Here is a 26650-nt window from a genome sequence, read left to right as displayed (position 1 = left end):
CGTGTCAGTGGGATTGAGGAGATCCTCGAAGTACTCCTTCCACCGCCCGACAATGTCCCCAGTCGAAGTCAACAGCTCCCCACCTGCACTGAAAACGGTGCCTGTGGAGAACTGCTTTCCCCTCCTGAGTCGTCGGATGGTTTGCCAGAATTTCTTCGAGGCCAACCGATAGTCCTTCTCCATGGCCTCACCGAACTCCTCCCAGGACCGAGTTTTCGCCTCCGCAACAGTCCGGGCCGCAGCTCGCTTAGACTGCCGGTACCTGTCAGCTGCCTCTGGAGTCCCGCAGGCCAGCCAGGCCTGGTAGGACTCCTTCTTCAGCTTGACGGCATCCCTTACTTCCGGTGTCCACCACCGGGTTCTGGGGTTACCGCCGCGACAGGCACCAGAGACCTTGCGACCACAGCTCCGAGCAGCAGCAGAGACAATGGAGGTGGAAAACATGGTCCACTCGGACTCAATGTCCCCAACCTCCCCCGGTACCTGTTTGAAGTTCTCCCGGATGTGGGAGTTAAAGACTTCCCTGACGGAGGGCTCAGCCAGACGTTCCCAGCAGACCCTCACAGTGCGTTTGGGTCTTCCAAGTCTTTCCGGCCTCCTTCCCCGCCAGCGAATCCAACTCACCACCAGGTAGTGATCGGTGGACAGCTCCGCCCCTCTCTTCACCCGAGTGTCCAAGACACAGGGCCGAAGGTCACCTGAAACAACTACAAAGTCGATCATCGACCTCCTGCCTAGGGCGCCCTGATGCCAGGTGTACTGATGGACACCCTTGTGCTCGAACATGGTGTTCGTTATGGACAAACTATGACGAGCACAGAAGTCCAATAACAAAACACCACTCGGGTTCAGATCAGGGGGGGCGTTCCTACCAATCACACCCCTCCAGGTGCCACTGTCATTGCCCACGTGGGCATTGAAGTCCCCCAGGAAGACAATGGAGTCCCCCGTTGGGGCACTTTCCAGTACCCCTTCGAGAGACACCAAGAAGGCCTGGTACTCCGAACTGCTGTTCGGCCCGTAAGCCGAAACCACAGTTAGAGACCTGTCCCCCACCCGGAGGCGGAGGGACATGACCCTCTCGTCCACCGGGGTGAACTCCAACACTTGGCGGCTGAGTTGGGGGCTCACGAGTAAGCCTACGCCAGCCCGCCGCCTCTCACCTTGGGCAACTCCAGAGTGGTAGAGAGTCCAACCCCTCTCTAAGGACTGAGTTTCAGAGCCCAGGCTATGTGTGGAGGTGAGCCCGACTATATCTAGACGGTATCTCTCAACCTCTCGCACCAGCTCAGGCTCCTTCCCTCCCAGAGAGGTGACATTCCATGTCCCAAAAGCCAGGTTCCATGATCGGGGTTTGGGCCGCCGAGGCACCCGCCCTCGACTGCCACCCAAACCACATTGCACCGGCCCCTTTTGAGGTCTCCTACGGGTGGTGGGCCCATGGGAGAGTGGTCCCACGTCGCTCCTTCGGGCTGTGCCCGACCGGGACCCGTGGGAAGAGCCCCGGCCACCAGGCGCTCGCCTCCGAGCCCCGACCCTGGGCCTGGCTCCAGAGTGGGGCCCCGGTGACGCCAATCCGGGCGACGTAATCGGGTCCTCGTTGTTTCTTTTCATCAGGGGTTTCTGAAAAATGAATAATGAATCCTAATTGTTTTGGTTAAAATGAGGTCAGGATACCAAAACCCCAATGGTTCTGGTTTTATCCTCCCTCTTTCTTCTTTAGTATAGGTGGTGAAGCGCTTCATTAAGCAACATGTCATTGTAACTTGTTCTTCCTCTTACAAAAGTCTTGAGGTTAGAAGGTGGAGCTTCTTGGTTTCATTTGCAGTTACCTCAATTTTTGTCATTCTGTCTCACGCCTTCAGTTTTGGCATGGTTCATGTTATTTCCTACCCACAAGGTGTTTTATTTTTCACTGTTTTAATCTGATCTGGTAGCAAACATGACCCAAATCCTACTCTTGGCTTTTTTGTGGATTTTGATCATCACCCAGATTGGGTTTGGTAAGTTGGATTCTGCACCAAATATTCACAATAAAGGTATATTCAAAGGGAAAAGGAAGAATGAAAGAAGGTAATGATAAATGTAATGCTGTTGTTTACTACTAGTTTTTTTTTAAGTGGTCACTGTAAACAATAATTGTGGTTAAACTACAATATGAAAAGTGTCACGTAGGGGAGCAATGTAAAAAAGGAAACAAAGAAGAACTAAAAATTGTGATGGGAAAAGCAAAAATTGGAGCCAATTCATGGCTTCATGTTGACATGTCCTTAGCCAAGAAATTAAAACCAAATTGTCCAGAAGTGTTCCTTGTTCCTAATATTAATTTTGACTTCAGAAACTAACTTTTTTTTTAATGTTTTCTGTGTTCTTAGCCATGTGAATTACTGGGAGTTTTTAGTGACTTTATTGTATAATTAAAGTTGAACATAGATTTGTTTGTAAAGAAGTGTTTTTTTTAAAAGAAACTGTGGTTCTGCTGTTAGTTCCTTTATGAAGTACTCTACAGCATTTTATTTATTGACCAGGGTCAAATTTAGAATAGGTTGTTTAATGTTAGAATGCTACATTTTTCCTTTTTGTGCATTCCCTGCGTTTTACTTCATACAAGTTTTCCTTTTTTTGTTTTGTTTTAAACGCATTGAGTCTCTGATCTCACCTCCCCAAGCCGGGTTTCTTAAGTCGGGAATCCCATCGAGCTAAAATCTCACCTGTGTCGTTGGATTCTTTTAACCTTTGTGCTATCTTAGATGACCCCACCCTTACTTTGACATGTTATTCCTACCATGACAAAGGTGGATAAAGGTGGAAAGATTTCATGTAATCCATGGACAACAGTGAGGTTCACAAATCATTGAAGAGAAAAGGTTCAGAGCACTGTCTAGTGGGTCTAGATGACCCAACTCCCAACGTTAAAGTGCCTAGGATAGCACAAGGGTTACAAGAAAAGGTAAACAAAGTTTGTGATTCCTTTTGCTTTTCTCTAGTTTGCAGTGACGTTGAACTCATTGAGCGCTTTGAAGGAGAGTCGGTGGTCTTCCAATGTGCCTTTGACTTGAAAAAGCCGCGACCCATTGGAGTCTCCCTGAACCGCACCAAACCCAAACACAGTCGAGTCCTCTTCAAGATGACTGAGATGGACTTCGCTGTGGATAATCAAGCAGACGCGCACCGCGTACGTGTCAGCGGGGACCCTAAAGATTCCTTGGTCAATATCACCCTCTCTCAGCTGACGTCCAGTGACACGAGCCTTTACATCTGCGAGTTTGATGTGGGGAATCAGTTCTCTGCTGATGAAAAGGTTCTAGGAGAGATGGAATTCTTGCTTGTTGTTGGCAAAAGTAAGTGTCTTTGTTTTTTTATTTCTAATGATGCAACCCAAATCACCCATTTGTTTTAGACAGGAAGTCAGATGTCCTTACACAAACTGGTAAAAGAGTCTCTCAAATGTTTGCAGCTACTTGGATATTTTAAAAACCCCCTCTGAGGAAAATCATGGCATTTTTCTCACGATGGAGGAAGCTTCAAATTGCATTTCTTGAGTATTTATTTATTCACATCGTTGTGAATCAGGAGCAGCCGGAAAATTTTTTTTGGAAAAAGATTGTATTCATGATGTGGAAAATATATGGGTGGCTTGATTCATGCCACAACTCAGGTGAATTTCTTATGTCCTATACAATGACTTTTTTTTTTTTCATTTTGGCAAAAACTGCTTTTTCGTGAATAAAAGACCACTGCAAACACTTTCAAAATAAGTCAAAAGATGATTGGAGTGGGACTTTTAAGTTAACATTTGCATAAAACTAAATAGTGTAGCAGTTAGCCCAAGGGGTCTGGACGGATTTTCCCTTGAGCCATAATAACAACCATTATGCCTATTTTTGTCTTTATTGTTTTCGAAAAGCAATACTGCTTGATATGCACCTTGATATGGGTTCTTGATGAATCCTGTACAGCCCTCTATCTAAAGCACATCAATGGTTTCACTCCTAAGATGAGCCGTTCCCTTTGGAGGTGGAGATGGTGCAGACGCATGTCGGAGGATCAGCTGTGCTTCCCTGTTTCCCCCCAAATGCAGAGGGATTAGCAGTGGACGGGGTGACCTTAAAGAGGCAAAAGGGTAGGGGTCCTGTAGAGGTGGTGTACCAGTCTAAGACGTCCATCCCCACTGAGAAAGTCCAGCTTGTCTCTGACGGCGTCGCCTTCAATGTGAGCCTGCAGCAGCTGCAGGTCCAGGACAGCGCTCTGTACAGCTGCCAGCTGCTGCTGCGCGACAAGCCCGACAGCGGCCACCGTTTAGGGAGGCGTGCGTACTTTGTTTCTGTGCAAGGTAGGCTCTCGGCAAAAGGAAAATCCCTAACTGATTGATGTGCTCGAACTAACATTTTAAATGAAAAGGACCTGTCTACTGGACTTTTTCCGAAATGTCACTAAGTTTCTTGCGTCCTCTAACAAAACTGACAAACCCGCCATCACCTGGAAATGTCTGCTATCTACTCTCAAAACTGAAGCTCAATAGTTTGTTCCTTTTATTGTGTGTTGCACTTCATCTGCAGTGTTGAGGACATGCAGTAGGTTTCATTGGTGGACAACTTCTTCCTCCCACTGACAAAATAAGCTTTCTTATCTTGTGCAAAACAGCAGCAGATATGCTTTCTGCCCCCCAGTTGTGGTTTTGAATACATTTTTTACCCCTTCATGCACACAATCGATAAGACCAGACCTCATTTCTAAGAGCTGAGCTTTTTCAGGTCTGTTCAAGGTCTAAACTAAAAGAAGTTCAGGTTCTTGCAGTGTTTTCAGCTCTGTCCTCTGCAACGCGCGGACTCTAAATGAATCAGTTAATTCATTTCTCTGTGCAACCATTAGAACGCGTTTCCAACTATGCTAAATCGAACTTCCTCTTAAATTTACCAGCATTTGTTATATGACTTCCTCTTTGTGTAATTCCGTTTCACATTTTATTTCTGGATTTAGACACAAATTGTTTCTTTTAAGCTTTTCTTTACCCCCACGTTTTCACAGCAGCAAAATTTAGGAACTAAACATTCAAACCCAGTAGTTAAATTTCTAAAATTAATTTGCATCCCTGACCTGCTTTGCAGGAACCTCTGTGGGCAGAATACTGGAGAACTAAAGGTTGAAGGTGTCCACAAAGGCTCGGACTCTATATTCTTTCAATGTTAAATACATGCTATGAAAATTGCCTAAAATCAGTTGCACTTAACCCTTGGGGGGTCTTTAAAGCAACATTTTCTCTTAAAACATTTGGCTTTTTAAAATTGTGTGTGCCTCTTTTACCTTTACTTGAATCTTTGTTTTTTTTTCTTTCCTCCTAACTGCAGTTTCTCCCTTGAAGATAACAATTGATTCAAACTGCAGCAGAAATGGGAAGGAAGTTTGCGGTTTCTGCTTTTCTCTGAGCCTCATTACACTCATGTGCTCAGGTTCTCCTCTGGGTTTGCATGTGTTTATCCGAAGCCTTTTGTGTCCCAGCAGGTGGAGAATGCGGCTGCCTCCAGTACAGCATCCTGCTGTACGCCATGTCGGCGGCTGTGGCCCTGCTCCTGCTTCACATCATCGTCGTGGCAGTTTGTAAAGTGAGTTGCTCTTTGCCACCGAATTGCACCGCGATGGAAACTCTTCAGATAAATTAGCACCTGCTCGCTTAGAGCGTGCCTGCAGCTTCCTCTGCAGCTGACCAGAAAACCTCAGCGGTTTCACAACTTTTTTCTGCCCGTTTTTCTCAACTTTGACCAACAAAAGGGCATGCAACTGTCACTGCTCTGTTTATTGTTCTTAGAGGTTTAAATGAGCAGGAAAAACTTGCAGTTTGCAGCTGATATTACTGAGAAATCTTGCTTTGGGTGGGGAATGATGAACTTTGATTTTAACACAGGAAATCCAGGGCGTGTTGCACCTTAATTTTTTTTTTTTTTTTACTTCTCACCACTGATTTGTTTTCCTTTTGTCTCAATGACTGTTAGAGCAAAGCAAAGCACAGCGGCAAGTCACACCCTCAAGTCCCCATCTACGAGGAGATGGTTGGTGTGAATTCTCCAAGTCAAAAAACATTTCAAAGCCACCTGGAAGAAATGGGTGGTGGTGAGTACAGAAACTGCTCAATGAAGAAAACCATCCCAGAGAACCACTACGAAAGCCCCAAAGGGATTCTGATCCCCCAAAACGAGCGTCTGAAATGAAGCATTTGACCTTTCCGGGACCATCAGGACCGCCAGCCTCCTCTGTGACGAGTGTCTGAGAAGACTTTTCCTTCTTTCCTCTCATACAGCTTTCTCTTAACTGACTGAAACTGTACATTTTAAGCCTTTTTTTTAAACGTGTAAAAAAAAATGTATCTACTATCACAGTGAAGAAATATAGTGTGTTTGTATTACACAGACCTACACTTTGATATGAAGGTTAGAAGTTTTTTCTTGTTTTTTTGTCAAAAACTCTGTTCGTCTCACAGTCAGAAATGCTTGTGGCAATGATCATCTCTTGCAACGAAGAGAGACTTTTTCTTATTACCTCATCTTTGCGGCAAAACCCAGCTACCAGGCAGGATCATGTATTTTGGGGAACTTATATTTAACTGCATTAACGTGAATAAAATGCTTGAAAACGGAACCACTTGTCATCATTGACGTTTTCTAAGTCGTAGAAGGACTCAAGTTTTGGTGAGCCAACATTTCCACCCACAAGCTTCTGATGAACTCTTGCCGCTCTGCAGAAACTATGTCCTAGAAAAAGAAACATGCTTTTTTTCTTTGGCTAAAAATGGCATAATCATAATTAACCCTTGTGCTATCTTAAATGACCCCACCCTGACATTGACGTGTTCTCCCTACCATGACAAAGGTGGATAAAGGTCGAAAGATTTCATGTAATCCATGGACACCAGTGAAGATCACAAATCACTGAAGAAAAAAGGTTCAGCGCACTGTCTAGTTAAAGTGTTGTTAAAGTTTTAAATGTTAAAGTGCCTAGGGTAGCACAAGGGTTACCATTGGGAGTTGGGTCAATTTGGCCCCACTACACAAAGTGCCTAGGATAGCACAAGGGTTAAAAAGCCCTTCTCATACAACAGTAGCACAGTGTTTTATGAGCTTAACCCTAGTGCTATCCTATGGGGTAAAGATGACCATTGACGTGTTCTCCCTACCATGACAAAGGTGGAAAGATTTCATGTAATCCATGGACACCAGTGAAGATCACAAATCATGTAAAGAAAAAAGGTTTAGCACACTAACATTGGGAGTGGGGTCATCTAGACCCCACTAGACAAAGTGCCTAGGATAGCACAAGGGTTAAAACAATAAAAAAAATACACAGAATGCCTTCCTGACCTCTCACACCAAACATCATAAAACATGAGTAAAACTCAAAGTTTAGGCCTAAATAGAAACTTAAAGTCTGCAGACAAATTACTCATGTAGGGAGAGAGCACACAGGCTCCACCCAGGAAGGACTATGCCAGAGTTTGAGGCACTGCCTTCTCAGTGACAGGTGGGACCACTAACCGCTGCACCACCATGCCGCCCACCTATTTGATTTCATTTACTGAATGTCATGGAGGGTTGGAAAAAAACATGACATCAATGCAACTTTCCCATCATTGATATCATCTTTGATTTCTATGGAAAAATAAAAATGGCCATTTCTATCAGACTTTCAGCTAAGAACAAAAAGTGGGTGAGTGGATTTTCAGCCTCAAACACTCACGATGATTAGTCATCCTTCACCCTGGAAAATCCATGGGGAAAATGGTGCCACTGTTTTTTAGTTTTATTTCTATTTTTATGAAACTATTACTTGCTGTTACCCAAAATGAACAAATAACGAAAAAATAAGTGAAATTAACTTTGAAACCTAAAAAAAACGTATTCCTGAGCTCTTTAGGTGGAGTTTGCTGACTGCTTTGCAGAAAAAAGAAGTGTTTTTTACTAAAAGTGACCCAACTTGTGCCTTCATAAGCCACAACAACAACAACAAACACAACATAGACAAGTCAGAATTTCCACAAAACACATCTAAAAGATCAACTTTTTAAAGCAGGCCCCAAAAAGTAGTGTTTTTATGCTTAACCCTTGTGTTATCTTAGATGACCCCACCCCTTGCATTGACGTGTTCTCCCTACCATGACAAAGCTGGATAAAGGTGGAAAGATTTCATGTAATCCATGGACACCAGTGAAGATCACAAATCATTGAAGAGAAAAGGTTCAGCGCACTGTCTAGTGGGTCTAGATGACCCAACTCCCAATGTTCAAGTGCCTAGGATAGAACAAGGGTTACAAAAACCTGAAAAACGGAAGGAAGGCAAATAAAAATGAAGCGCAGACAGGACCAACAGTAACAGCCAAGAAAAATTGTATTTATTAATATAGTCTGAAAGAAGCTCCATCATCCATGGAAACATTTTTTTTTCTGATGCATGTTTGTAACAATCACATTCTATGAGGAGAAAAGAAGAACAATATTAAAAGCCACAACTTTGCATTTCAGTTACAGACATTTTTCCTTAATGCTTTTGTCCCAAAGTGAAGAAGAGAAAGGCAAAGTACCCCCCCCCAAAAAAAAGAAGTAAAAACAACAAAAGAAAAAGAGATAGCCTTCGAGTCAGGGATTTTTTTTTGTCTTTTTCTTTGAAGTACAACCCACAGTGCTTTAGCAGGATAAGCGCTCATTGGTTAAGGATTACACAGCATAACGACACCATGTCAAGTTTTGCTAAAACATTAGATGAAGTTCAGGGGTTGAAGGGGATTTCAAAGACAAAGACCCCCCCCCCCAAAAAAAAAACAAAACAAAAAAACCCACCAACATCAACAACTCCAGAGTGCGAGCAGCGGCACGTCACCTGCGACAGCTCGGAGTCGCCCCTCTTCACTTGTGCATAGATCAGAATCCTTAAAAAAACAGAAAACGGCGTCCTTCCTCCCTTTCGACCTGCTTCTTAAAAACCACCTGTTCTATAAAGAAATGTCTCCACCCCTCCACACCTGTCCCAGGTACAGATATGTTTCAACAACAGACACGTGAGATGATTCAGGAAAAAAAAAGAAAATCTTGCACGATGCTCCTGGATGGAACCTTAAAGAGGACAAAAGCCTCTTCTGACAGTTTTTTTTTCTAACATTGATCATGGTTTCAGTGTAAAGCAACTTCTACCTAAACTTCACATGTAAAGCGCTCCATTGCGACAAATTTGATTTTTCAGTCTTATTTGGTAAATATGCAACTTCCATCACATTTCTGCCATTTTGAGAGCAAAACAAAAGCAGAGACCCCCCCCCCCCAAAAAAAAAAAAAACCCGTTATTTTCTCTGCCGTGACGACCTAAAAGCCTTCAGTGCTTGCTTGAATAGTTTCAGTTGCATTCTTTTCACACCAACACTGAACTAAGAAATGATGCAGTTGGTTTCTGGAACCCTGGCCTTTCCTGAGACAAAAAAAAAAAAAAAAAAAATCCACATATTTAATGAGTGTGCAAGATAGTGAGCAGGCCTGCTTTTCGCAGCATCACAGAAAAAAGAAAAATGGCATCAAAACTTCATACACAGTCACTGAAAGAGAAATGAAACATTTGACAACACTGATCAATCCCAGAGTTCTCTTCATTTTGCTTGAGTTTCATGTCCATAGTTGATGCAGGATGAATTGATCTCCAAAAACATTCCTGTTCTATTTTGTCAGATGAATCAAATGCTTGTAAACGACAGGTGGCTTTCGCAAAACACAGACGGAAAAGGCAGGCACCTCTGAACTGAGTCTCGTAACAAAACTCTCACATCATCCCTTTCCAATCCTCCATGGAGTCAACATCAGGATTACTAGTCCTTCAACAGCTAAAGATCTAAAACCACAGCTCTTTGTTTTTACGTTTTTTCTTCCCTTTTTCTATTTTTTTTAAAGCTTTTATCATTTTCTTCTTTTTTTTGTTGCTACAGTTTTCCTATAGTTAAAATAAAATGGTGCAATACTTATCAATAATCCTTGGATTATTTCACAATAAAAGCCACTATAAGGTAGATAAACTTTTTACAGACAGAATGACGGGAAGGGGGGCGGGGGAGTCCTTGAGTAAACATGTACACATGAATTGTCAATGTCGGCCCCCCCCTTGTCTCGTTTGCCTAGGATTAGCTGAGTCAGGGGCAGAAGACACTCAGTGCAACATTAGAAGAGAACGTCGATCTGAAGAGATTATGACCACACACAAAAATAAAACGCACAAATGAAACACAGCGGGTGGAACAAAACAGCAGGCTGAGTGTCCTGTACAGTTTCCCAAGCACACAGTCATACAAGCATCTAACTTACAAGCGCACATCTAACGTCTTTTAAAAACATCTCTATGGTTGTGATTTAACCCAGTACATGTCTGATATTCTCTAAAAGTGTACCTGTCAGATGCACAGAACATAAACAATTACTGACTTCACATTTTGTAATTGGCGCTCAATGATTCAAGTGTATATATATATATATATATATATATATATATATACACTACACACATGCTATGTTTTGATATGTCTGTGATTTGTTTCAACTGGGTACAATTTGCATCAAAGCCGGTTGGGCTTTAAGACAGACGACCCTTGCCGTACGTCCTCCAAACGTGCATAAGCAACAGGTAAGAAAGTCGTAGCTTTCACTCCAATAAGTATCAAGTTTGCACCCAACCCAAATTTGTTTTCTCTGTGCCACTTATTTGCAGAGAAAATACATATTGCTCTTTTTCAGCTGTCGTAATTCAGGACCTTTCCAACACACACACACACACACACACACACACACACACAAACAAAAAAGTTTCAGAGGTTACGATTCAAGAAGTCTGAAGAGGTGATACAACGCACTGTACTTGTGTATATATGGCGTGTACACATATATACTGGTGTAGAGAGCAGAGCTGTAGAGAGGAGAACCTCTCAATGCTGGTGCAGCATGGGAACCCCCCCCCCCACCCCAACTGTCAGGGTTCTCCAGTTTGTACAGGATGCTGGGAGGTCCTCGACTGTCGGGTCTGTCTGAGCTTGGATCAAGGCAGTTGCAGAAACAGGCCATAGTGATTTTTGCTTGTGTGCTGCAGGACTCCAAGTCCTGAAAGGTAGCCTTTTCTCATTTATTTATTCTTTTTTTTTTTTTTAACTCCTTTGCTTTTTAAGACATTGTACCTCCTAAAAGTGCCTCTCCAGTCCTGCTGCTGCAGGATGAGAGAGTGAGGCTGACTCAGAGGGCCGAAGCCGTCTGGGTTGGTGGAAATGTACAATTCAGTGGGCCCGCTTTGAGCGGGACACAAAACGAGATAGATACAGCTTCCACAAAGATAAAAAAGGAAAAAAAAAATAAAATAAAATAAAACAGAGCCCCGGTCAATGCTCCACCTCTTTTCGTTGGTGGTAGTATAGGCTCATAGCTGGAGACGTTTCAGCTAGAAGTGCAGAGCTCAACATATTATAGATTTTTTTTTTCCCCATTTAGATTTTTTAAGCATTTTTTTAAATGATTTTTATGTCAAACTTCATAAAAATGATGTTAAAATGCAATTTCTTTTTGGTTTTAAAAAAATATGTACCCGGGATTACCCATCATCAACTGTGCACTGTAGCAAACTGTGACCCCCCCCCCCAAAACTGAGTATAGATTTCGCCCCACAGAAAGCACACAAAAAAAAACATCTCAGCCACTGAAGTGTGTGATGCTGCCGCCCTTTGTTTTCTTTAAACCCGTCTGCCCCCCCCCTCGTAAAAGGGTTCTGAAAGCTCCTCCATAGGTTGAACAGAAACTTTCTATTAGCTATGACACAGGTTTAGATTGGCACAATATGTTGGCACCGTTCACAAGCACAGATGTTGTCCACAACCAGAGAGCAGAAGGGCTTCATGCAGGCCTCCTCCCCTGCAGAGTGGGTCACACTAGAAGGCATGAGCTCTAATGTTGCTTAGATGCCCCCCCCCCACCCTTTTTTTGGCTCTCGCAGCAGAGAGGACCGATAAAAACGGAGAGCTGCATCTCACACATGCTATCATCCACTCCCCAACCCTGAGATCAAGCTGGACAGAAGTGTCTTCAGCGCAGAGAGGAAAAAGGCTGACCTTGGATCAAGTGTTCTGACTTAAATGTGACAAAGTTCCAGTGGCTTGGTCTGACTTTAAGCGAGGCGGTGGCCGTTTTGAAGTGCTGACTGGCGGGCGCGGACCGGGGACAGTCAAGTTTCAGGTGCTGTCAAGGCCCCCCAGCCTTTAGGCTTTTTGCTTTTGCATAGAAACAGATTCAAGGGGCTGTTGGTGCCTGGTCAGGGGAGGGCTACTGGGTCTGGTCGAGGAGGAGGATGTGGCTAGCAGCTAGGCAGAGGACCAGAGGAGGGCGAGGGGCAGATGGAGAACAGGCGAAGCAGCTTGGAGCGGCAAACACACACGTCCCTGTCTGAGAAACCCTTTTTTTTTTCTTCTTTTTTTTTTTTTAAACACAACTCAAGGTACTAACCTGGAAGTACTACAGAATACTGTCAAACACAAAAGCATGAGCAGTTCAACACAATTCACAATCATTAACGGTCTGTAGTACTGATCCTCATTTTGCATTCAATACACAGGATGAACATACAGAGGCACCTCTGACCAAAGTGTTTCTGCATATGAACAGTGAAGGGCTTGTTCAGCAGCCAGTAATTTGCAGACCACTGCATGTAAATCAACATGAAAAAAAAAATCTGAAAAGGTCAAATGATCAGAATACAAAAAGAAAAAGAATCCAGAAACATGACTAATACATCTTCCAGCTAAAGTGATCTCTGTGTCAAAGTACTGAGAGATAAGGGGAGGTTGACCCCCCCCCCCCCGTGGGAGATGCTGTGGGCGGCAGAGAGCCACGATTGGCCAGTTGTGGGGGGGGAACTGCTTCAAATGGAGGAAGGGTGAAGTGGAGCCCAGGAGGAAGTTCTGCACTGTGGGGCTGCTGCCCGACACCCAGAGGACCACAGCAAAGAGGCACTCGGTGGACACTCCCCCCCACCCCCACCCCCCCTCCGCTCCACTCTGACTCATCCACCCATTGGCTGGCTGTCTGGCTGGCTTACTGTCCAGGAGTATCGGAGAAAGCTGACATTGCAAGTCTTGTGCCTCCAAGCAGAACAAGGCGAACGATTTGGAGTAACAGTGATTTTCACTTTGATATAGTTCAAAAACTGGGCAGAAAAAAAAAAAAAACAGCTCTGCAACTTTTTTTTTTCTTTTGCCCATAAGTCCAACAATACAGTTGCGTTTCCCTTCATCCTGCTACCAGAGGAACGACGACACACACATTTCCATGGAATAGATACAGTACTTTAAAGAGCAGTATTTCTTCTGGTTTGCAATGTCTTTGCTGCTCCTTATTATTTTTTTGGATTTATTGGATTGCAGTTGAAGTGATTTGCTCTTCATAAGTGCTATGATCAAACCCTTTGAATCTATAAAAGTCTCAGTCTCGTCTGTTTGTACAGTACCAAACGCAAGGAACACTCGTAGGTCTACTGCATTAGGAGAAACCCCTCTTATTTGGTGTTGTGCCAGAACCCAGAACCCCCCAAAACCCGCTGAAGTTTCAGTCTCTGTTGGGTGTGGCTGTAGCGTGCAGAGAGGAAGTGTGCATCGTGGTGTGCCTATTGTCAGTATAATCTGCTGCATGCACACTTCTCCAGCGGCTTCTTCCTCTTTGCAGTTTCCCCAACAGTTTCAGGGGAATCGGAGGCCTGGAGGAAATCCAAGTTTTGAAAAGGGGGTGTTTGAAGTTCCAGTCTTTTGCTTAAATCAGCAACAATTGCAAAAAACAAAACAAAAAACAGTTAAAAAAACAACACAAAACCAGCTCCGGAGGAGTATGGACGGAAGAAAGGTTGATGGTATATATTGCACAATGTAATGGTCACGTGAAAGTGAATTCGAGTCTTTTTAGTCCTCCGACTGACCACGTAGGCCACAGGGCTTCATTACAAATCAGAAGATAGAAAATTTGACAAAGCACCAGTAAGCGACCGGGGTCCAGGCTGAAGGTTTGCCAGACGGAATCTGGGTTTGCAGGCGTCGACTTGTTAAAGAGTCCAGAAGTTCATGCCGAAACACACGCAACAACACACGCAATAAATCCTCTCTCAGCTTATGAAACACGGAACAGAAAGGTTTTGCTGGGCTTCTGTCCGAACAAAAGAATGTCCAACAACTGTGTCAACCCCTTTGAGACAAAGTAACTGAGCAGATGATTGGTAGTGCCAGTGGTGGCCAGGCCTTCTGCCTGCCCAGAGATACGGTTGGTCAGCAGTTGTCTTCTGTACCACTTGTTGGCTCAGAGGTGAACTGTGCAAGATTTCAGCTATTTCTTCTGTTACAAAAGGAACTAAAAAAGGCGGCTTGGGAAGGACTTGGGCCAGAGAGCACTTAAGGCTAATATTAGTGCTAAGAAACAAACATTAACACAACTATTAAAGGTCTCTGAAGTATATCATTGGCCATGAATATGCTGGGAATGGTTGTTTTAGGTGTTATTTTGGGATGATTTTTCTTCTTCTTCTTGAGGGTAAAGGAAAAGTCTCAGATGGCAGCTTTGATTGCTTCTTCTAAAAACACTTCACAAAGAATGTCATGTATATTTATGGAAATCAGCTAAAACACTTAAAAGATTTCTTTGTGTTTGCGTCTAATTTCAGTTTGTTTTTTATATGGTGCATCGTAAGGAAAGAAAAGAAAAGGTTTGTTTTCCTTCTAATAAGAAACAAGCACAGTAAACCAGAGGGTCCAGGGCCTTCAGTTCTATGTTGGGGGGCCCCGGCCCTCTGATTCACAATTCACAGTTCACACAGTTCAAACTGATACTGATTATCGCCACATGATTTGCTTGGGTTTTGCTCTTGCTTATTCGGAACCGTTTTTGTTTTGGAGTTTGATAACGTTTGGCCCCCGCCCCATACCACAGAGGGGGAGTTAGTGTAACCATGGCATCCTCCTACATGGACTCTCCACTCAGCAGATCTCCAGGCAGCAGGGTGTTAATTGGGGTGGGGCTCCCAATCACGCGCGCGTCCTCGCCGTTGGGCGGCCCCCACAGGCTGGAGTATTGGGGCACACCTCCCCACAGCAGATCTCCGCCGTTAGCTTTCCCCCCGCCTGCCCCGCTGCTCCACTGGCCGATTGAGTGGGACTGGGATGCTCCGCCCATCCGATTCTGATTGGGTCCCGGGTTGGCGTGCCAGCTTGTGGTGGTTGCCCCTAGCGACTGGCCTTGTGCAAAGAAGCGGTTAACCTCCTCCTCCCCGGCAAACTCCGCCAGGATTGTGGTGTTTCCGAGCACACACCTAAAAATAAAAATGTACAACCGGTTGATATAAAGACACGCAAAAAAGAGAGTTTTGTGAAAAGTATCTCAAAGAATCTTTTTCCCATTATGTTAACGTGGAGATCAGGCCGGCGTCACTTGTGTGACGAAATTCGTTTTTTAAACATTTAGTCATTTGTTTAAAATAACAAAAAAATAATTGAAACATTAAAAATACTGATGAACATCCGCCTCAATATCGGAGCACTCCCACAGTCAGCTGACCATCTCAATGAACACTATATGTGTCTTACAGAGCAGCTGACTGCAGCATGACTCCCCACATCTGCTTTCATGAGACTGTGCGAGTTCAAAAATAACACCGTCTGTATGACTAATCTAAAAGTTGAAAGTACTTTTAAATGGGAAAACACCAAGATGACTACAGTAAAATAAATATCACAAGTTTCCCCGTCTTTCCCGTTTCTTTGTCTGGTGTGAACAACTCATTTAGAGGCAACAGGCCGTTAAAAGTAACCATAGCAACAACCCTTGTGTATTTTTCAGAAGCTTACATGTGCAGGGACTTCTGGGCCTTTGCAGCCTCATCCTTGGAGCTGTAGCGCACCACAGCATTGCCCTGGGTCAGGTTGAGATGGAATGTGATCAGGGGGCCATGCTGCATGCACAGCGTCCGAAGTGTGGAGCCATCAATCTGAGGGGGAAATGCATCGATATTTACAGACAGGACTAAAAAGCCTTTTTCACTGCTAGCTGCTTCACACATAAACGTGAAAACGCTGCAAATCACGACACCAAACTGCAGGTTGGCTTTAGGAAAAAGCCAACCCCAAAAATCAAATAACTTGTAGAAGCAGAGCGTACTTGTGGGGTGAGATTCCTCAGCACCAGCCAGCTGCTGGTCCGGTTTGAAGTGTCAGTGCTCCACGCCGTTCCCTCTGTGAACAGAAACCCACAAAAGGTCAAAAAGGAGAGAACTAGATTTACTAAAACCTTTTTAATTTTCTGCACTTCATCTCCACAACAAAATGACAGTTTGTATGTTAAAATAAAATTCTAGAAATTATAGTTAGGTTTTAGCTGCAAAATGAAGATTACCATTTTATTTATCTATATTTTCATTCTAAACTGTTGTCTCAACAACATGGTTTGCTTTAATTTTGCAACAACTACACAGTGACCGGTTAAACAAACACAAATCTTTTCTCCCCAGGGATCAACATGTTGGTCTTGATGTGACTGACTGGTTGATCTTCAGACTTTGCAGTGAGAGGGCGAATGAGTTCAAAGACAGAGAAAAACAGCTGCCATCGTCTCTTCTCTATGTAACTAAACATCTTTGTTCCTCTGCTGTTTGACTGAAGTCAAAAGCAGCTTCCCAGTCCCACACACTTTGAAACGAGGGTACATGTAAACCAGAGATGTGCGGTGAGGGGCGGCGGCCTCACAGGTCACCTTCCTCACCCGTCATCACGAGATGTTAACTCATTTTTAAGATAAAAAAGGTGTCCACTGATCAGTGCTATAGCTTCATCAAATAATATCAATAACTTTTAGATTCAAATATGCTGCATTTTGTGCATTTTCTATTAATTTATGTCAGACTGCAAATGTAATTCTTTATTCAATTGTTCTATACATTGTAGATATTGTATTACATATACTCAAATTCCATAAAATAAATAATGTATTTCACGTGTGTCTATCGTTTATTTAGCCTTCTTTATCTGACTTAAAGCGGCACTTAAACAACATAGGTTGAAACAGGAAATGGGTTTGTCACAATTTCTCTTCTACATGATCACAAAGATTTTTTTCAATGTTCTGTTTTGCTCTGACTGACAGCAAAAATGTAATATCTCTGCTCAAAAATATCTCTATTTCAATGCCATAGCCAAAAAGTTTTAAATCTTCAAATATAGTTTCAAAATGACTCTAAACCTAGACATCTACCTTGGAGGGTTTTTTTGGGGGGAGGCTGAACTGCTTGCTGTACAATTGACATTCTTCCTTGGGCTGATATGTATCTGCTATGTGTACGGGAAGAATGCTGGTATGAGATATGAAACACAATCAGTTGTTTGCTAAAACACTGGTTTTGTAGATTTGTGAATCTGACAGAAAGATTCAGTGCCTCCCCAGCCACAAACCTCACCACACGCTACGATGTAAACTGATATTTGAAAGCGATTTCTCTCAAAGCCAGTAAACCTCAAGTAGTCAGTTTCACAGGGCGTTTTCCACTAGAGCTTGTGAGAAAGGGCACCACCTCAACAAAAAACATCCTATCTCATCTTGTACAGCTTAGCAGTTTCGGTCCTAACCTATATGCAAAATGCAAAACAATTCTGAAGCACTGCACTCCAACTGGGCCTTGTTATAAAAAAAAATGTAGTGAAAAATCCTCTATAAAAGAATTCAGCTAAGGTGTCTAAACCAGGGTTCACCAACCTTTTTGAGACCGAGGGCTATTTCATGGGCACCAAGTGGTATGAAGGGCGCCACTAAAAACCTCCTACCCCCCCCCCCCCCCCAAAAAAAAAAACAACACAATTTGAGGACTTCCTTTTGTGCCCTATTTTTATTTGCTCATTTTACACACAAAAACATGCATGAATTTTCTAGACTCGTATTACAGGGGGGGGGGGGTCAAACTCAGTTGCAGAGGGAGCCTAATTTCAAAACAGACTTTAGGTTGCAGCCGAACAAGATAAATATTTATTGAACACACTAAAGCTAAACTTTTAAACCTTTGTAACTTTAACTTAATTTTAACTTTTTAAACATAAATGTAAATAAAAACAGACAGGAATATTAATCCTCACATTAATGGATTACTCAACCACCTCAACCTATTCTCAAAATCTTTACATTACATGAATCATAAGAATGTCCAGAAATTGTGTAATTTATTTGATCTATTTAAACTTTTGTAATAGACCCTTACTTTTAGTGATTTTTTTTTTTTTTTTGGGTGCATTCCCTGCGGGCGCCACAAGGGGTGCTCGCGGGCGCACTGCCGCCCGCGGGCACAGGGTTGGTGACCCCTGGTCTAAACACAAGAACTGCTTTCTTTTCAGTCAATGTACAAAGTACAAATACATTTTACCAAGGATTCTTTAATCTGGGTAAGAATGAATGTGTCTGAAGCTTTTAAAGACATTTTTGCAGAGACCGAGTCTGAAAATGGACATTTCAACTCCTTTTTTTTTTTTTTTTTTTTTTTTTTTTTTTTTTTAACTTGTCCTGTCCAACAGCTAGGCAAACAGATGAGAGCTGAGGGCCTCTTGTGTTGGACATATTTTATTTTAACAAGAGGGGACATTTCAACTCCTAATCAAAAAGGTGTAAACTAGTTTCTTCACAATGCGTTCCTTCATTCCTTTAATACATCACATCACATTTAGCGTTTATTAAAAGCATCACACAGATTAATTTGTACACTTGGTTTAGGAGTCTAGCCTATTGACTACATATGAGAACTAAACCGAGTGACGCCCCCCCCTCACGTCCCGAACAGGAAGTAGCTGCTGGTTCCAATAAGCCAAAATCCAACAGAATTCTATTAAGAAATAAACAGCTATTACTCAGTCATTGTATTTGTCAGAATAAATGTTCTTGCTCGCTCGGAAACCTTTTTTTTTAACATGTTGATATTTTTTTTCTGTAGTGCAAGTTATAAACCGACTAATTAGATGTGTTAATAAAAGTATGTGAACGTCTGATTAATAGATTCTCCCAAACCCACTTTCAGTGGTAGGGGGGTGTGGACTTCTGATGAGCTCACTCCTGACTGGTGGGAGTGGTTGTCAAAAAAAGGTAACTCTGACCGACTCGGACCAATCACTACTTCCTGACGTCCTCACGTTCCAATGTAGCAACATCCGTATTATGAAAAAATTGTGACTGCAATGACTTCATTTGCATGGAGCCGGAAGTAAAGCATTTTCTCTGGGTCACTCGATTCAGTTCTCTCGTAGTCAATGTTCTTGCCCAAGGATGAAAGGACAAATCTGATTAACTAAACATCCTAAATATTTTGCTTAGCGCGGTAAACTAGTCTCTAATTTCCAAGTAAATGTTTACCTGAAGAATATGAGCCACTCCAGCCTTGAGTCAGGCCCAGAGAGTTGCCACTCCAAGAGGTAGAGGGCTTGGTGTTGGTGAGCCCTGGTGGGGGCCGAGATGGAGCAGTGGTGCTGCGGGGACCCTGAGGTACTTTCCACAGCTCGTGTGATAAGGAGCCTTGGCTCTGAGATATGGGCCCCGAGGACCAGGTTGACTTCATTTCAGACAGTTTACCTTAACATGGGAAAAATACAAAAAAATGTAAAAACATGTCTTGCAAAAAGGGGTCACATTCATTTAATATACACTAAAAAAACAAAAAGTCTAAAGCAATGTGTATGTTTAACGCTATGCCTGCACAATAAGTCGCAAATTAAGCCCTACTATGTGTATGAGTGATCTTTTGTCTTTGGGAGTTTATTCCAACCTTTACCTTCTATGGAAAGATTTTTCCCCAAAAAAATGATAAAACAAAAATATTTTTTTCAAAAGAAAAAGCGAGAGAACAAGAAGTGACAGAACACTCACTAAATTATGTGAGGTCCTGTTGTAATGACTGAATGAGGTTTGCTTTTTTATATATTTCATAGAGGGAGAGACAGTGGTGTCTTGTAGTGCCTAAAGGCACTGAAGGAGAAGGTTTACGGGTAAGATAAGGTCACACACAGGTGAGGGGATGACTCAAGGAAGGGGACACTCCATCTGTGTACCTGAGCTGTATCCATCACAGGATGACAGACTGAATGAGCTAGAAAAACCACTGATTGGCCGATCACTGGTAGTTGGAGGTAGAGAGTCATTCTGAAGTGCAGAGGCTGGAGATGTAGCTATATTGTGAAGATCAGAATGTTGTGGGTATAAAATAGAACAGCAGAAACACACAAAAAATAAAAATAAAGAACGCTTAATGATACATCAGTCATTTACAGTTACAAGGACTTGTGGAAGTGATCTATGCATAGTTAAGTGCACACATGCTTGAAAGAAGAAAAAAAAGACTTCCTTTACCTCCATTCCTGTCTCGCAGCAGGTATCGGTTGACGTCATGGATGTTGGTGTTGATGGTGGGGCCACTGGGGACGCTGCCGGGGGTCATGTTGGGGTCAGTTTCAGGGTCGATGTTCTGCAGGCCTTTCCATGGCACGCCGGGGCAAAACTCTACAAGAATAAAAGGAAGCGGTTCGTGAGAAAGGCCAACAAAACAACTGTGGAGTCAAAAAAAGTCAATGTGGTCCTCGAGGCTGGTTTAAAAACAAAAGCAACTGGAGCCAGATCAGCTCATAGAGTAACCACTAGATGGCTTGACACACGGGTGAGGCTTTCCCATTCACTCCAATTTATAAACAGCCCAACTTCTCAACACTTACAGCCAGGCTAAAAACTTGTGGTTGGTCATTGGTTATAAATATTATCCACGCAAGCGTACCAGGAAATAATATTTATAAACTTTGATACATTTATAAGTACACTTATTTTATTTTTGAGACGCATTTCGCAAGTTTTGCATGGATTGATTTTTGTGCCATTATGGCAAGTAAAAACCTAACTGTCAAACTTTAAAAAATGGGTGTGCTCAAAACATTAGTTTGCACTTAGAACTGAAAAATGCACTTGAAACTAAAAAACAAATGCAATCAAATCAATTTTCACTCAAGAGAAATTCTCTCTCTTCAGCCAGCCAATCACAGACATGGACATGAATGTCACAGACATCAACCTTCATGTCCTAGTCTGTGATTGGCCTGCTTTGCGTAGCATTAAGTTTCATAAAACAGAATAAGGTTGTCATTTAAGAGATTTTTCATTCGTTTATAAAAAAAAAATCTCAATTCAAATTTGCTTAGGCAGTGGTTTATTGCCGCCTCGTCATGTGCAAAACTTTATAACAGTAATGATGACAAATAAACTTGAGGAAAAACCTTATTGCCTAATAGAACTCAATTTTTGCAATGAAAACAGACAAGTTATCAGAGTAAAGCTAGATGGAATCCTAGTAGCACCATCAGCATCACACACAGATGTTAGAAACGTTTTGTCTTCAGCGGCTGGTTTCTCTGAAGTACAAAGGAGACTACAAAAAAGGTCTGTCTAGTATAATACACTGCTTTGAAAAATGAAACTTTATTTATGCATGAAACCAGCAACTAATTTTAACCGGGGTCTTCTGGGCTAACCAAGAAAACCTACTTAACAAAAATACAAACAATTTGATATCATCCTCATCAATTTCACCCTCACCTGGAGGCCAGTTAATGTTGGTCCCATTAGAGATTTTTTCGTTTGGGCTCTTGCCTTGACCCCAGCTGTCTGGAGGCACCAGGGGGTTGGTGGGCGACTCTGAGTTAGACATTAAATTGTAAGGACTGTACGAGTCCTCCAGCTGGGGAGGCTTCCCAGGAGAGACCAGGCTGGAGGCAGCAGATATGGCACCTGGATGAATGGATAATGAACTGTAATTACTCCCAAAGGAAAATGAAAGCTTAGTTGCAGAAAGAGCTAACAAAAAAACAAAAATGCTGACATTTTAAAATCTGTGACAATTTTATAGAAAACATGGCAAATGCACATATGTGCATTGTATTGAAAATGAAGCTCATTTTATTGATATAAATAAGGAAATTTCCCTTAAGGAGGATCAATAAAGTTTCATTCTATTCTAGATTATTTGTTATTTACAGTACTGACGTGAATTACACTATTTCATGATCCATGTTGACCTCATGTGCTAATTTTCCTACATTGATATTAATACACACACCAAACAAATTAGAAAAAAAACCTTCAACATCTTCGAACTTTTAACTTTAACTAGATTCCAGCTTGATTCTAAAGAATAATGTTCATCGAGGTCAACTGCTGAGTTTCTTTTATTTGAAAGGTCAGAACATAATAATGAGCAAATGATGTCAGAAAGGCATGTTTGTATTTTAGATCTCCTTAGAAATTCTCATTAGCGGGTGTTTTTGTGACGTACCATGCTTACTGAGGTTGTTCTCCAAGTTGGAGGAGTTGTCCATGGAGTTAGAGTGCGTCCACTGGGACAGGCGAGACTGGGGCTGGGGGGGCTCCTTCATGGACAGACCTCCAACCTCCATGACGTTTACATTCATGTTTGGATTCAGTCCAGCTGCAAGGAAAACACAAGCGCATGCATTTCTCACTCAAGGCTCATTATTTTATGTTATCCAAGGTTTTTTGTTTGCAGAAAAAATATAATGTTGGGAACTATAACACTTGTTATCAATTGAAATGGATCTGATCAGGAAGTAGGGGCTTTGTAATAGGAAACCCAGTTCTGTAAAAGACTCACATAGAGGGTAGGTGCTGTAGGTATTGGGGGGAGAAGGTGGCTCTTTGGTGTGCAGTGTGTCAGTGAGGCCTGGAGTCTGGTGTGGGCCTGTGAAGGGGTCCAGGGTTGATTTTCCAGAGCCAGGGCCTACTGTCGGGCCACCAGGGGGATGCAGACCAGCAGAAGAAGAGGACGAAGAGGAATGAGAGGGAAGTTGCTGCTGCTTCATCAGCAGCGCCTGGTACAGCTGACGCTGGTGCTGCTGGATCTGCTGCTGCATGTTGGTGATTGTACGTGCAACCTGGAAGGAAAAGATTGAGCGGTTTTTAAAAAGGGAATCGTGAAAATAATCATTGAGATTAAGTTAAAACATTACATAGACTGTAAAAAAGTGAAAAAGACTAAACAAGACTGGAAAAATGACAAACTTTAAGGTTCATTTACTAGTGAAAAGTTGCAAAGAAGCTGCTATTAACAAAGACAACATGTTGCTATGTCGATATGGGAAATGTTGGAAAACTCTTGATATAACAATCTACATTCTGTCTATTTTTACCAAATAAAGTAAAGATAAGAAAAGCCAGGGATGAAATCATGCACATGTCCCAACACTTTGTCCATTGCTGATATGATATCTGCAGACTCACTTGCTGCTCTTGTTGCCTAATTGGGCCGGAAACATTGCGCTGCGCCTGCATCATCTGCTGCTGGATTTGTAAACGCTGGTAAGCCTAAAAACAAAGAAGAGCGGAAATTCTTATCATCCACAACAAAATACAGCAGAGAAAAGAGGAACTTGTCCGTATTTCAAATATGCTGAGTAATTATTGGATTCAGTTTGTGTTAGTGGTTAAATAAACTGAAAATTATAGTGTAGGTTGCACGGAGGTTTGAACTTGAAAAATTAGAAAAAAAAATTGTATGTAAATGTAAAAGACAGTGGACAGTGTCTCACCATTTGCAGCTGCTGAAGTTGGTACAACAGGGTCATTTGTTGAGGGTTTATTGGTGAGGTTAAAAGTGCAGGGTTAAGACCAATGTTTTTTGCTGCAAACTGCAAGAGCTGTGCTTGGACCTGGCACAAATGGAGACACGAGGAGGAGGAGGGAAAACAAAAATGACAAAAAGCTCAAGGAACTCAGACAGTTGTCTTCTATTGACAATTCAAATTTCATCTCAACCTTTTCACCAGCAAATATAATCACACAAGAGACACTCCACAAATAATACAAACTATTAAAAGCCACAGATAAAAATGTCCAACTTTGGGTGTCTAGTGGTGCTTTTGGTTACTGATATCTCATTTATGTAGTTGTACATAATCCCAAAGTCACATATCTTACCTGAGGGGAGAGAAACTGAGGCACTTGAGCACGTAGACTCGGCTGGGAGGAGCTGAGAGGTGGCACTGGTGGCTGAGGAGGCTGCTGCTGCATGGCCCGGGTTTGTGCTGCTCCACTACTGCCAAACATTCCACTGGGTATCTGTAGGTGTTGAGAATGAAGATGCAATTCAGCTACAGGATCATTTTCTAATGTTTCATTTTGTTTGAAAGGAAAAAAAAGTCATTGTGGGTTATTGTTTATTTTTAGGCGTGCTTGAACTTAATAAGTCAAAGTTTTCAAAATAAAAACAAAAAACAAATTTGATAAACAGGATTATTATCTGTAAATGTAGAATTTTCTCTAGTTTTCTTTATAGAAGTGACATTCTTTTTTATTTTTACTTTCTTAAAAACGCTTTTTATAAATTTGAAGTTGAATTACTAGCTAAAAGGAAGCATTATTCCCACTTCCACACAAGTGAAACTGCTTTTTTTTTTCGTTCAGTCAGATTGCAGCGCTTCAAGGACATCTATTCCGAAGCACAGTTGCTGCCGGGAGAGTTGTTTGATAAAGAAGACAAAGGATATCTGATTTCAACAGTCTCTTCAGGCAAGGTCACAGAATCATAATCGAGCAATGACATTGGCTGAGTTTGTGGTTAATAGGATTCATGCAAATTGGATTATTTGTTTTTACATTGACTCGATTTCCAGTTTATTGTTGCGGTTTAAAAAGAAATCTTAAAGCATTTCAAGTCTAAACAAACAACTTGCTTCTATGTTTCCAAAAGATAATACATTTAAAATGGAGGGAAAAATAAAACACTTTACGACCTGTCTGTTGTTCAAGTTTTGCATTGCCAGTCCCGGGTTGCCCTGTCCCAGACTCTGGCCGGGAAGGCTACTGTTGGCCAGGGGGAGCTTCAGGCTGGGGGAAGGCAAAAACGGTGATGAGGGGGCGTCTTCTGACAGGACGCTATCCTGTTAAAAGAGAATAAAAAGGAAAAACACTGTTAACAATTGATATGAACACACGCTACAGATTGTACTCTTCTATGGATTTCCTAATTAGACAACCATATTTAGGGAGTCCGCCAGTTATTTACAATCTCACCTTGTCTAGAAAGGTGGCGCGATCGGAGGATTCTTTGGAGAGTGCAGAGGGCCGACAAATAAGTGTCTTGTTGATGCCATTGCTATATTCAGAAATGCTCATGGCCCGCTTGTCTAGGTCAGTTTTCTTTTCGAGCAAGGCCGCTTGAAGCAAAGAGAAGAACAGATATTATTTCTGAAAGCTCTTTTATCTTCAATAATTTATCAACAGACACAAAGGAAACCCTTCAAATCAAATTAGCAAAGGAACTTACTCATGGCCTGGTCAAGGTTCATGTTGTTGCTCTTCAGTGCCTCCTCAGCAGGGTCTCTCTGTGATGCATTAAGAGAACATCTTACAGTCAAGATCGAACAAGGATTTGTTTCAAGAATACCTCTGGTTTTCAATCATTTATTGGTTGTCTGAATTTTAGGTGAGTGGACTAAAATCCCAGTTTTTGTGGTCTAAGATAAAATCATTTTAAACCAACTGCATTCATACCGGAAAGCCCATGTCAGTGAGCTGTTTAATGAGACGGTTCATGATCCAGGCCTCATCTGGCTTGCTGCCAATCTTCCCCTAACAAAAAGAATCCAAAATTGTGTTTAGAATTGGTGTAAGAGTGTGCTTCGCTGTTCTTTCTTGTATAGGTGCGAGGTGAGTGTCTTTCTGACCTTGCTTGGACATTTCTTGGGTCCGTTGCCCCAGGAGTTACAAGAGGAACTGTTCTCCTGGGGCGTGGGGCTATTCCATACATCCCCATCCTCAGCATCCCATTGGCCAGAAGACATACTCATGTCTTCCCCTCCACTTCCCCAGCCATCTTGCATAGGTTTGGGGCCTAATGAAAGAGAAGCAAAATGTGAAATACATCTGTAAATGTCAAACCACTTCAGTTCACAAAAAAACGTATTTTTAGTCATGAACACTAGATGGCACTGTTGGTATTTGATATCTACCAACTGCTCCTGTACCTGTGTTGTTTTCAACAACAAACACAAACTCACCCTAACAAGGAATGCTTTAATATGAGGAAAACTCTACTTAAGTAATAATCAACGTTTAGTAGAAATAGCACAGGTTGAATTTAAAAAGGTGTTGGAAACAAGGATAATGTAAAATAAGGAGATTTTAAATTCAAAGTCTTGCTTTTACTAAAAGACTAAAACAGACAAAAGTTTTATGTTAGATTATTTATATGATTTTTCAAAAAAGAAAGAAGCACAGGATACCTCAATTCTATTTTAAATGCATTTCAGAGAACTTAATTTGTGGTTTGTGGGAATTTAGGTGTAAACATATTTAAACATTGGGTGTTACCTGTTTTGCAAGGTGCAGAACCTGATGGTCCATTGGCCCTGACATAGAGGCTAGAATGCTCATGGCCACCATCTCCCCAACCTCCTACACTACCTGGGGGCTTACCCCAAGCAGAGGTACCATTGTCAACCGTCGATGTTGGCGCAGCTGGCTCTCCCCAAGCAGGTTCCGACTTGGGTTGAACATTGGGGAGTTCTCCCCAACCTGTGATAAAATGATTACAGGAAAAAATG

General features: G+C 42.2%; 2 protein-coding genes across 7 annotated transcripts in view; one reads left to right on the top strand and one right to left on the bottom strand.

Annotated features, from left to right (window-relative positions):
- Positions 1-1828: 1828 nt before the first annotated feature.
- On the top strand, positions 1829-6633 carry LOC105353906. 3 transcript variants are annotated; one of them, XM_020700590.1, is made up of 5 exons: positions 1829-2003; positions 2988-3341; positions 4082-4333; positions 5500-5603; positions 5991-6633. In XM_020700590.1, exons 1-5 carry the CDS (start codon positions 1943-1945, stop codon positions 6204-6206), a joined length of 987 nt encoding a protein of 328 aa, XP_020556249.1. In that variant the 5' UTR covers positions 1829-1942; the 3' UTR covers positions 6207-6633. The 3 variants fall into 3 exon arrangements, with proteins under 3 accessions (XP_020556249.1, XP_011472210.1, XP_011472203.1); XM_011473908.2 differs by having other exon boundaries at positions 1830-2003; positions 3998-4333; positions 5503-5603; XM_011473901.2 differs by having other exon boundaries at positions 1830-2003; positions 3998-4333.
- A 1725-nt stretch (positions 6634-8358) lies between these two features.
- Positions 8359-26650, bottom strand: part of LOC101157348 (trinucleotide repeat-containing gene 6C protein) — a 48556-nt gene continuing 30264 nt past the window's right edge. For 2 of the 4 annotated variants that reach the window (XM_011473893.3, XM_020700409.2), the window contains 18 exons: positions 26418-26621; positions 25772-25938; positions 25599-25676; positions 25372-25429; positions 25119-25261; positions 24839-24985; positions 24024-24164; positions 23636-23755; positions 23328-23411; positions 22702-22981; positions 22366-22518; positions 21630-21821; positions 20400-20549; positions 20102-20218; positions 19410-19625; positions 16188-16261; positions 15878-16017; positions 14994-15342 (listed from right to left, as the gene is read on the bottom strand). In XM_011473893.3, the coding sequence (XP_011472195.1) occupies positions 14994-15342; positions 15878-16017; positions 16188-16261; positions 19410-19625; positions 20102-20218; positions 20400-20549; positions 21630-21821; positions 22366-22518; positions 22702-22981; positions 23328-23411; positions 23636-23755; positions 24024-24164; positions 24839-24985; positions 25119-25261; positions 25372-25429; positions 25599-25676; positions 25772-25938; positions 26418-26621 (2813 nt within the window). Of the gene's footprint in view, positions 15343-15877; positions 16018-16187; positions 16262-19409; positions 19626-20101; positions 20219-20399; positions 20550-21629; positions 21822-22365; positions 22519-22701; positions 22982-23327; positions 23412-23635; positions 23756-24023; positions 24165-24838; positions 24986-25118; positions 25262-25371; positions 25430-25598; positions 25677-25771; positions 25939-26417; positions 26622-26650 lie in introns of all 4 variants that reach the window. The other 2 variants (XM_011473887.3, XM_011473888.3) reach the window with 2 other exon arrangements.

This window comes from Oryzias latipes, chromosome 1 (assembly GCF_002234675.1).
Source record: "Oryzias latipes chromosome 1, ASM223467v1".
Classification (NCBI taxonomy): Eukaryota; Metazoa; Chordata; class Actinopteri; order Beloniformes; family Adrianichthyidae; genus Oryzias; species Oryzias latipes.
Note: the sequence above shows the minus strand (reverse complement) of the source record. Positions and strands in the feature narration are given on the sequence as shown.